This window comes from Microplitis mediator, chromosome 7 (assembly GCF_029852145.1).
Source record: "Microplitis mediator isolate UGA2020A chromosome 7, iyMicMedi2.1, whole genome shotgun sequence".
Lineage (NCBI taxonomy): Eukaryota > Metazoa > Arthropoda > Insecta > Hymenoptera > Braconidae > Microplitis > Microplitis mediator.
The window spans coordinates 17403773-17415962 of record NC_079975.1 but is presented as its reverse complement, the minus strand read 5'-3'; the positions used below and the strand labels follow the sequence as shown (position 1 = coordinate 17415962).

The following is a 12190-nucleotide window of genomic DNA, read 5'->3' as shown; positions in this document are numbered from 1 at the left end:
TCAATTTCTTATAATTTTTTAATATGATAAAATTATTTATGATGGATAATTTTTTCACTGTATTAAGAAGAATCAAAAATATTGTTTATGTTGAATTTTTTAAGTGGAACGCATGTTAATTAAAATTAAGCCATATGATAAACTAACAAAGAAGTTCAGTGAATGATTTATATATGAATAATAATCTGAGAAATTTTAATAATTTATACTTTACAGATTTAAAGTATATACACCCAAAAACGGCACTTCATGTTTCTACTAGGAAATCTCACAGGACACGTATTTTTATGTGTGAATAAGTTGACCAATCATCATTTATACCGATGAAGTCGTATGAGCCGCCATTTTGATGTTGAGACATTACGAATCGACACGTGTACACGCATATTAATTTATGTTATAGTTAATTGTTTAGTTAATTACTAGATAAACACGCGATTTTTTGTGTAATGTTACCGTCAATCAACCACTACCAATCTTTAACGTAGTTAATTCATTAGACATCGACCACTATTAGGTTTCATACCGGATGTGATGGTGGAATCGTCAGTGAAGCATCTCCATCACACCCTGCCTCATACCTAACACTGAAGTAACCAAAAAATTATAAATGGGTTATTAGACCTACACGCCATCGTTCGTCGTTCGGTTTTAAATAAAATTAATTATTAGAGAAATTTAATAATAATTGAGTTATTGATAGGTGATAAATCAACGAATACACGATCATAGCGAGTTCGAATTCCGTGATTTTTTTTATTTTTCCGTTACAAAAAAAAAAATCTGGGCGTCGGTTGACCCTGCGGGCCAGCCCTAAAACTTCCCGCTGTTTTCGAGCTCAAGGAGCTTGAAAACATCACTGTGAATATATTTTCGAGCTCTTCGAGCTAAAAAATGCTATTACATGGAATCATTTTTTTATGAGCTTTTCAAGCTCTAACAAGTTACGTTTTATGTTAGAGTTTGAAAAGTTAAGAATCGAAAATCATTAATGAAGAATTGATCGGATGAGTCACTTCAAAGATAATCGAAAAAAACCGTTTTTTATCATTTCTTTCGCCAACGATATCTCTCGAACAAATTAACCGATTGAGGTGTTTGAGGTGGCATTCGACGCGGATTATAAAGTTCTAGAGCTGATTAGATTTTGAAGTTGATCGTTCAAGTCGCTTCTGAGAAATCACTAAAAAACTAAAAAAAAAAATTTTTTTTTTTCGTAATTCGCCAATATTTTCGAGTCTGCTTGATCAAATGATCTAAAATTTTCAGAAAAGTTGAGGGCCAACAAGCTCTTTCGATTGCCACCTCAACCATCTAAATCGATTCATTAGTTAAAAAGTTACAAAGAGTTTACACATACACACACACACATACATACATACATACACTCGGACATCATTCTGAAAATAGTCAGAATAGCTTCCTAGGACCTCAAAACGTCGACATCTGATGAAAACTCGACTTTCGAAAATCGGGGTGAAAACAATAACTTCCTAATTTTTCGAAAATCGTCGATTTTCTTAGCGGGAAGTTAAAAAACACTTCGAATTTTTGGATGATTCGAGTTTACTCGATGCATTTAGGCTTACAGATTAAAACGTCGTTTTTTTTTTAACTTCCCGCGGAGAAAATCGACGATTTTCTGAAAATTCGGGAAGTTATTGTTTTCACCTCGATTTTCGAAAGTCGAGTTTTCATCAGATGTCGACGTTTTGAGGTCCTAGGAAGCTATTCTGACTATTTTCAGAATGATGTCCGAGTGTATGTATGTATGTATGTGTGTATGTGTGTGTGTGTGTGTGTGTGTGTGTGTGTGTGTGTGTGTGTGTGTGTGTAAACCTCTCATATCTTTTTGATGAATGAACCGAATTAGATGGTTCTTGCGGCATTCGAAAGATATCTTCTGAACTTAGATTTTCAAAAAAATTTTAGACCATTTAGTCAAATAAACTCTGAGATATTTAAGAAATACGAAAAAAAAAAAATTTTTTTTTTCGTTTTTTTTTAATATTGTGAAAACTGTTGAATCGATCAATTCCAAAATCTAATCAGCTCTAGAACTCGATAAAAGCTTTCGATTGCCACCAAGAACGTCTCAATCAGATAATCCGTTCGAAAGATATCGTCGACGAAAGAAACAGTAGAAAACGGTTTTTTGCAAATATCGTCGAAACGACTAAACCAATCATTCCCAAAATTTCATCAGCTTTAGACCTCAATAAAACGCGCCGATTGCCACCTCAATCGTCTCAATTGGATAATCCGTTCAAGAGATATCGTCGACGAAAGAATGGAAAAAAATTGTTTTTTTCCGTTTTTCGTGGATATTTCGGAATCTATCATATCGATCGATTCCAAAATCTAATCAACTCTAGGACTCGATATAAGTATTTTATTGCCACCTCAACCGTCTCAATTGGATAATCCGTTCGTGAAATATCGTCGACGAAAGCATAATCGTTTTTTTTTATTTTTCGTGATTATTTCGGAAACTATCAAATCGATTAATTCCAAAATCTAATCAGCTCTAGAACTCGATAAAAGCATTCGATTGCTGCCAAGAACGTCCCAATCAGATAATCCGTTCCAGAGATATTGTTGAAGGAATAATAAATTTAAAATCTATATCTGCTTTTTCCATTGATCAACACCATAATTACTGAACAGAATTACTCAAAACTAATATGTTCTTCTTTATATAAGTCATTGAAAGTGATTTCTCAAAATTCGTCATGTTCGCTGGTATCACGATATACTTACACGATGTAGATACAACGTATCACGTAAATACTTATTTTTGAGCTAATTTTTTAACATAATTGTAAATAAATATATAAAAAACATTCATTCATAAATTTTTAAATTTTAACATAAACCGTAACCCTTTTGAGCTTGAAAAGCTCATAAGAAAAGAGAAACAAAGGTATTTTCGAGCTCGAAGAGCTCGAAAATGTATTTATACTAATTTTTTCGAGCCCCTAGAGCTCGAAAACAGCGGGAAGTTTAGGGGCTGGCCTGCAGGGCCAACCGATGCCCAGATTTTTTTTTTTAGATAAGCCGGAATCGTCGAGGAGGTAAGCGTACTTTTTTCCATGCGCATAAATATGTGTTCTATTAATAAATAAAACTAATAAAAAAAACCAAATATCCGTTAAGTTTTTTTACAATTGAGTATTTTAACAATTTTTTCTAATATATAATATTGTCTAAAAATATCGATACGATGTATCTCGATATGTTTTTTTCATTTGCTCATCCCTATTTTAGTGAGTTTTCATTCAAATTCACCATTAACTTCATCAACATCATCAATAATATTAGCATAAGAAATTATTGTAACTGATCCGCCAACATCTGCATCGTTAGTGACTGCACCAGTTACGATTCAAACAACGACATCTTTAGCTTCAACTCTGCAAGATACTTCAATCACAGAGTGGACTTTACCCATTCTTGACTTTGGCCGTCAGTCTTCAGCTCTGTATTAGAGTCAATCGGTTCCTGCTACTAACCTTACGGCAGTGACAACGTCCTCGATTGTGAAAAAAGTAATGAAACAGATGAGGGCAGAGTTTTGTAACTTGTACGCAGGAATTGATCGTGCTATTGGTTGTCAATCAACATCTACTCCAGCATCGACGAGCAATTTCGAAATGTCCAGCAACACCTCACTAAAATAAAACTGCCAAGCCCAGCGCAGATAGTGGAAAAATTCACAAGCATAGGAATCGGACCAGTTAAGTACAGAACTACCAATAAAACTACATAGACCACGACACCTACTACTGAAATACAACAATTTAAGGACAAGTATGACATCGGTACCACACCAAATGATAAATTCGTGGTCCCATCACTGGCATCTCAATCAGCTTTAGTCTGTGGTCCAAATGCTGGCTTAAAAATCAGAATTGTCGCTTACCAACGTCCAGCACCAGCAGGTACCAAGTTTCCTCCGTCACCGTTGGTCACCACCCAGATAGATCGTAAAGAATTGACTGACGAAGAATTACAATGCCAGAAGTCTTCAGGGACTATATTTGAACAAATTATATCTACTCGAGTAACCCCTATGGAGTTTCAACGAATAGATAAAATAGTTCATACTTTTTTCGATGGTGAATCTCCACATTTTTCAGTGGCTGAGTTACAGGTAGTTTTAAAGCCATTAGGGGATTAAAAGGTTCCGAGCCTTGATAGTATTCCTGTTAAAGTCTACAAGGTCTTTGCTGCCTTATACAAAAAACTATTTTATAATACTTGAAACGCTTGTTTATAAGTTAGAATTTTTCCTGCGAGACGGAAGCTGTAAGGTAAGTTTTGTTGCATGAAGTTAAAGGTCCTTCCTTTTCTCCGTTGTTTTACAGGTCACTTTGTGTGCTAGACACGGCAAGTTTGCATCTTCATGACTTCTAACGTGAAGAATGCACTTAACTCTGTGCGATGGCCGGATATCATGAAGGTATCATAGTAATGAGATCTATTTGCATAACTTATTCACATCATTGACGATGACGTGCTTGATTGTGTTTTGATAAGTAATATAACGGAGGGTCATCACAAAAAACGACTAAGTGAAGGTACGGCCTAAGATTTGGTTTTGGAACCTGAGCTTTAGATCATACTTTGCAACACATTTCTACGCCTAAACGTACCAGATTTAGCAAAGCTCCTAGTATTCGCAGACAATGTGGCGATGCTGCTACTTTCATAGTTATGAGCAAGTGCAGTGATTAACTTGTCAAACAGCAGCAAAAGTCAACTAATCGACCGATGATTTCTATGTTTTTAGGCAGTTTTTTCAAATTCTAATTGAATTTGATTGTATATTTTAGAAAGAAGGAGTACTGTATTCCTTTAAAGTAGTTATCGTTTGTTCAATAAATTTGTAGCCGTTTTCATTTCAATATTTTTATGAGTCTTGGAATATTATTGATTGATTTATTCGAGTAATAAAGAATTTGAAAAACATATTTACTTACAACAGTCTCGAGAAATTTGTTCATATACAAGTTTAGCAGCCGTGATTTCATTGACATAATCCCAAAGCCCATCACAAGCGATAATAAGAAAATCTTCCGTTCCATCAAGAACCCCGGAATAGATTTCTGGTTCACTAGTGACATATGGTTTGTACTTAGGATCTCCTGCAAAAAAAAACAAAACATATATCCTTAAATTGTAGATCTTAAATATTCGTATAAAAAGGAATATTGTCAACTTAAATCCAGAAATAAAAACCTAAAAAAAAACCGGGAAACTAATTGACTCTGCGGGCCGGCCCTAAAACTTTCTGCTACTTTCAAGCACCACAGGCACGGAAATATTATTGTCAATATTTTAAAGCTCTTCTGGCCTAACAACACCCTTACACAGAAAAAAATATATTGTTTGAGTAAGTATACGTATCGCTATTCTGACTATACGCTGTATACTCCCCTTACTTAAAGATATGCCGTGTAACCAATTCAGCTATACTGAGTTTCCTCACAGTGGATCGTCAAAATGACGATCGTGTCCTTATATTAGGCATTGTATGAATCTCTGATATTATTGCGTAAACTCCTTAATCAAGGCAACTGGTAACCGAGAATGATGCATCGTATAGTCAATTTAGCTATACGGATCCTCAAGCTGGTAAAACAGTTACTTACATCAATAAAGCTACAAATGTTTGCAAAGGCTATTTGTCGCATGTTTAAATTAAAGAAATGAATACTTAACCTAAAACAAATACACATAATTATTTTAATGATACTATAGACTATTAAATGAACATGTGAGTATTCTTTCTTACTTAAGTAAGGTGACCTAATCGTTCTTCTGATGATTTGCCATTTGCAGATACATTGGACGATCATTCTGACAATATTTTTCTCGCTGTGTAAGTACATTGGTATTTTCCGCTCTGCGAGCTCAAAACAAAGGTACGTTTCGTATTATTTATTTATTTATTGTTTTTTGGCCATTACCGGTCTAGGCTCTTTGCGTCCATCAGGGATACAAATACTACACAATAAGATAATGTATAGTATAATTATAAGATCAGAAAAAAAAAGATAAAATATAAAATAATGTATCAAATATCAGACAGAGAGGTGTCCGGGGAACTGGAAACTCGACTACCAAGGAATCTCCGACGATTTTTGCGGAATCCTGTGTATTCATGCCAGTTTTGAACGCAGTTTGATACCTATCAATAATATCATTATTTATTACGAATGTCTTTATTTGTTACACACATCTTTCAAACACCTTTGATACTGTACATAGGAGCGATATAGGTCTAAATCCGTATCATTTGAAGGATCGCGCGCTTTAGGTAGTAGTATAATATTCGACTGCTTCCGAGTAGAGGGAAATTGATCACAAGTTAATGAATAATTCAATAAGTCAGTAATGGATTTTAAAAAATATGGTCGTAGAACTTATATGTTCTTATTGTGAAACCATCTACCCAATAGTCTCAGGTGTAAGGGGCACTAAACATATAAGGCCAACTATAAGCGATGTGGATTCTACATCATTGAAACCGAACAAACCGTCGGTAACTGTTCGGTCAAGAAAACTTTGCATAGCTATTTTTAACTCTAGATTATTCAGCAAAAGATACGCAACTGTTCATTTAGTAGAGATATACAAATAATGTTAAATGTCACTTACCTATTGCTCGTGATACAGCAAGATCACCATTAACCCTCCACATACCGTAGTGTAGTATGAGTCCACCCATCTTTTCTATTCGATCTTTTTCGTCCTAAAATGAAAATATCAATTATGAAAAATTATTAAGCTCAAAAATAATGGCCCCCTAATAATCTTGTACATTTTCAAATTTATTCATCTAACTGTTTTTCCGGGGCGATTGATCAAAGTTTTGCAAAACAATTAAAGATAAGAGTTACGTTCCTTTCACTGTGTAACGATCATCAAAATGAAAGAATGATTTTTTTCGACTTTTTTTACATTTTTGTCTTAGTTAGTCAGTAAATGTAAGGTAAAATAAATTTCTAAAAAATTTTAAAAAAGTAAAATTTTCGACTTTTTTTTCAATTTGTTAAAAATTTTCGGTTTTTTGCCATACACAGAGCCTATGACAAATAAAAATTGATATTATTAACACATCAGCTAGGTTGTTTGATAAATAATTTGAGCATACTTCAACTTTCGACGGTTCATTTTAAAAATTTCCTATTATTTTTACACTACGACATCCCGTTTATAAGTAATTGTAATAGTCAGCTCAAATTATTTATGCCCGTGAAAAATGAATCATGCATGGCCATGCATGGCCGTATATGGCTCATATATGAAGCATATATGGCCATACATGGAGCATATATGGCCATATATGCTTCATATATGACACATATACGGTCATGCATGGCCATGTATGATTCATTTTTCACGGGAATACTTTAACCTTCTGTTAAAATATTGTAGGTTAACACACACCGAGTAGGTGGCGCAAGAAGGATCCTATCCGCTCGTGCCTGGGAGTCGTCTGGTTAGGAACCAGAGGAAGACGTCTAGTCATCAAAGGAGGAGGGGGTTAAAGAAAAAAAATTACGCGGCACGCGGTAATAAACGTGGACAGTCGGTAAACTAGAATTCTCACATATACGGAACTTTTGTGCCTACTTAATTAATAAAAATATAACTTACCCTGGTGGTTTTGAATCACCCTAGAAACACGGTGGAATCACGGTGGATCCACGGCGGTTACACGGTGGGTTTTTAGTCATTTTTATCACCGTGATTCCACGATGGTTACACGGTGTACCCGCGGTGATTCTACGTACACCGCGTAATCACCGTGGAATCTCGGTGAATACACCGTGTAACCATCGTGGAAACACCGTGTAATCACCGTGTATATACGGTGGTAAAATGGCACAAAACCACCGTGTAACCACCGTGATTCCACCGTGTTTCCACTCCCAGGGTGATTCAAAACCGCCAGGGTTATTGATAAAAACAGTCTTCCTTACCTATTAATTATTTAATTCATTAATTTGTTTCTTTTATTGTAATTGTAATACAAAACATGAATTTATTGTTATTAAAAAATTTTTAACCTATTAAATTAAATAATTGTGTTTTCATTAATAAACTAAGGCAGATAATTAATTAATCAATAAGACATTTACATAATATTACATTGATTCTCGCTAAATTTACTCATAAAAATTTTTAAACGATCTTGGACACCGACGAGTTAAACCAAGCTAGGAATTTACACGTTACAATATTCCCTGGCGGATTCGTGATCACTGTAAAATCATCGTAAAACGACGGTTGAATGACCGTAAATTTACGGTACGGACAAATGACTGTATATCGACTGTTAAAGAAGCGTTATTTGATGGTGAAAGACAAGTGCCGTTGTGAAAATTCTCGAAAGTAACTTTATAGTTGATGTTTTGTATGTGCATTATATTTCAGCTGACTAGTGACCGTAAATTAACAGGTAATGGACGGTCCTTCTATGGTCATTGATAAGTATAAGGATTGTCAAAAACCGAAATCTTGGCGGTTCATTTACAGTATTCCCTGATAACCAGTTGAGCTCAATTTTACGTAAACCAATCTAAGTTATATACTATTTGACGTAAAATTGAGCTCAACTGGTTATCGGGGTTGAGTGAGTCAAACACTTGTCAATTGAGCGTATAGTGTCGGTAAGTGAGAAATTTTATGTTAGTGAACTATCGATTGGTTGTCGGTCAGATTTTGCATTTTTAAAATGTCTCTGATAGCCAGTGATGGACTCCAAGAATACTAAAATTATTCGTGTCATGAAAAAATGTAAAGAACGCTTAAATAATAAAATTTTTAATTATCTAAAGTTCATTTGTATCCAAATAAATATGTAACAGAGTAAAATAGATTCCAATGGCTATTTATTAAGATCTAAATTTGGATTTGTCCACGGTCGATAACGGGCCCTAATTATAATTCGGTTTATTAAATTGAGTGATTCGACATGTCACCGGGTGTCGCTAATCAGTGAGACCCGAACATCCGTCCCTCTCTTTGACTAATTTAGTAGGGATGAGTTTTCCGGGGGTGAATCGAAGAGTTATAAGGGAGTGCCGTGCCAAAAATCGAGAGAGTTCGTTGGACACCTAGAGAGAGTCAGTCGGACGACCGAAGGCGATGGACGCCTAAGTGAAGACAAGAGTTCATCGGACATCCAAAGGGATCAGACCGTATACATAAAAGGTTATCTATCATATTGTGAAATAATTAATATTATTGTGGGAGTGGAATTACGAGGACAAAGTAAGCCAGACAACGGAAACCTGAAGACTCAACTAACATCGAGAGATTGATAGCAGCCCGGAGCAGATCATCACTAAAAGTTCCAAGGACTGCTGAAATTATAATTGGAGGTAAATCATAATTAATTCAGGCCTCTGATTAATTTTATTAATCTGGCAAATTAATCATAATATATTACTTAATATCTTTCCGTTGATCTCGCGTAAAGAAACGGATAGTTCAGGCTCTCCAGCCGTTCAATCCCGTGTTCTCGAAAGTTCCGTCGCGTCAATTGTCGTTAATATCTGGTCTAAACTCTGTAATAATTATTCAAGGCTCCACAGCTAGAATAAAATAAAGTTGTCGCGTAAATAATCCGGTCATTAAAACTATTAATTTATTAATTTATTCCAGGCTCTCCAGCCGTTATAAATTAATTTATTAATTGATCTTAAGATTAATACAGGTTGGAATTTATTCCGCCGGCCGCATTAATTCTAAGATTCATTAATTCAATCGATTTACTCTATCAACGTCAATAAAATCGGGAACCGTGTGACGCCAATTCACCGACCTAAAATTCTAGTCAACCCGAAATCAAATTCTAGTCATTACGTGATTATTAAATTAATTTTAAGTTATTTAAAATATCTAAAAACTAAATAAAAGATACTAGAGTTTGGGTAAATTAAATTGTGAGTAAAATTGAGAAAACGGATTATTTTGAAAGTGAAATAAATTTAATTGTGAACATTGTCAGTGAAACATTTAGGAATTGAAAGTAATAAATGAATAAGAATTGTGGCAAATTAATTAGAAAAATTTAATCAGTCAAAATAATTAGTGAAAAATTTATAAGTGGTAAAATTAATTAATTTATAAATTACATTAAACAAAAAATAAATTAATTGATTGGAAATACAGTGAATTATGAATTGTAAAAATTTAAGTGGGAAAAGTTATTAAGTATTGTTAAAATTAGAGTCAATTAATTTGTAGAGTCAAGTTAGAGTAAAGAAACTGTGTCTGTGATGTAAGTCCGGTGGACAAAGATTAAGTTAGGTTTAGGATATGTCCGGTGGACACTAGGAAATAAGAATATGCGGGTTAACGTCCTGTGGACGGTTTTTTAAAGTAGAATTAAGGAAAATAAGGTTTAACGTCCGGTGGACGGTTTTTTAATCAAAGTGTATTAAGGTTAAAGGTTTAACGTCCGGTGGACGGTTTTTTTTAAGTGTGTGTGTGAGAGTGTGGAAAACGTCCGGGAGATGTAGTAAAAATTAGTTTGTCATAAGAATATTAGTTTGTCATAAGGATATTTAGTTTGTCATAAGTACACTCCAGGGGACGCATTTAGTTTGTCATAAGTATATAAATTGTTAAACAAAAGGTTAAATAAATAATAAGCAAGGTGCTTAAATTAATTAAAATTAAAAGTGAAGTTTAAATAAAATTTATTTCAGCCTGTTCACTATTCCTCTCCTCTCTCACAAAATATAAAATTTACGAACGACCCTGAGCATATAAAATAAATACAATTAACATCCGGTTCTGGAAGGGCGAGTCCATCTTCCAGTGGCGCCCTAATATTCGACTATAATACTTAGGTGCGACCAGACTTGGCAAGCTAATCACTCTGTCATAAATATATACAATCAACTTCTCCTCTCAAGTGTGTGATTCAGCACAGTGTCCTCATGATGGAATTTTCGAAAAATTTTGCTACCTCTAAACTCAGCTCGACGAGCTGAGTCAGGAAATACATTCAGTTCAAAAGTTTATATATGTATTTATATATATATATTAGACTGGGCCAAAAAAATCGACTATTTTTTTTTTTTAACGATACTGTGGAAATATACATGGTATGATATACACCGATCTTAATGAAACTTAGTATACTTATTCTATGGACGATTACCTTGGATGAGTTCGAAGATGAGATAATTCGCCCAATAAGTTTAGAAGTTATGGTTAATTAAAATTTTGTAAAATTAAAAAAAAAAATTTGTTTGCTGCTTTAACGGGCTGTAACTTCCAAACGGAAAGATATTGCTTATTTTCGTTTGTTCTATGTGAAAGCTCGTTCGATTGCCTACAATTTTGACTATACAGCTCATTGATTTGACCATTTTTTCTCGTAGATAAATGGTTTTGAACATTTACAAAATATTATAAAAACTAATTTTATGCAGGTTTTCACTTTGATTATAGCCACAATTTCAAACCGATCACCTTGAAACTTAGTATACGTATTTTGTGGGTGACTACCTTGTCCGAGTTTGAAAATGAGCTCAATCGGTCGATTAGTTTAGAAGTTATAGCATTTCAAAATTTTCAAAATGTCCAAAATTCATATTTTTACTTATTCTTCCTTCAATATCTTTTTAATGTGATAAATTATCGACTTTATATCAAATTCATCTGAAAGCTCTTCAAACAAGCTCTAATTTTCATGCCTATATATATGCCTAGACCACTGAAATTACTTATTTTACTCTCTCAACATGAATTAGTGAAAATTTCATTAATTACGTTAGTGAAACAGTATTCACTTCATAATCAGTGTATTTCAACAATAAATTAGTGAATCTTCACTAATAAATTTAGATCTATAATTTTCACTAGCAAATTAATGATTTTCACTAATGATCTAGCGATATTTTCATAATTTCCACAAGTGAAGCTATTATGCAATTCTTAATTTGTGAATTTTACAATTTCACTAGTCACATTAATGATTTTCACTAATGATCTAGCGACATTTTCATTACTTACACAAGTGAAGCTGTTATGCACTTTTTAATTTGTGAATTTCACTATTTCACTAGTCAAATTCCACTATTAATATTGATGTCACCCCTGATTAAAAGAAACAATTCAAATCGATTCAAAACATTTAAAAAAAAAAAAAATTTTTAATCGT

At 33.8% G+C, this 12190-nt stretch overlaps 1 protein-coding gene across 3 annotated transcripts in view; it reads right to left on the bottom strand.

Moving 5' to 3' along the window:
- Positions 1–12190, bottom strand: part of LOC130672403 (serine-rich adhesin for platelets-like) — a 61556-nt gene that overhangs the window by 32816 nt on the left and 16550 nt on the right. For 2 of the 3 annotated variants that reach the window (XM_057476972.1, XM_057476973.1), the window contains 2 exons: positions 6664–6757; positions 4983–5147 (listed from right to left, as the gene is read on the bottom strand). In XM_057476972.1, the coding sequence (XP_057332955.1) occupies positions 4983–5147; positions 6664–6757 (259 nt within the window). Of the gene's footprint in view, positions 1–4982; positions 5148–6663; positions 6758–6826; positions 6890–12190 lie in introns of those variants that run through there. The other variant, XM_057476974.1, reaches the window with a different exon arrangement.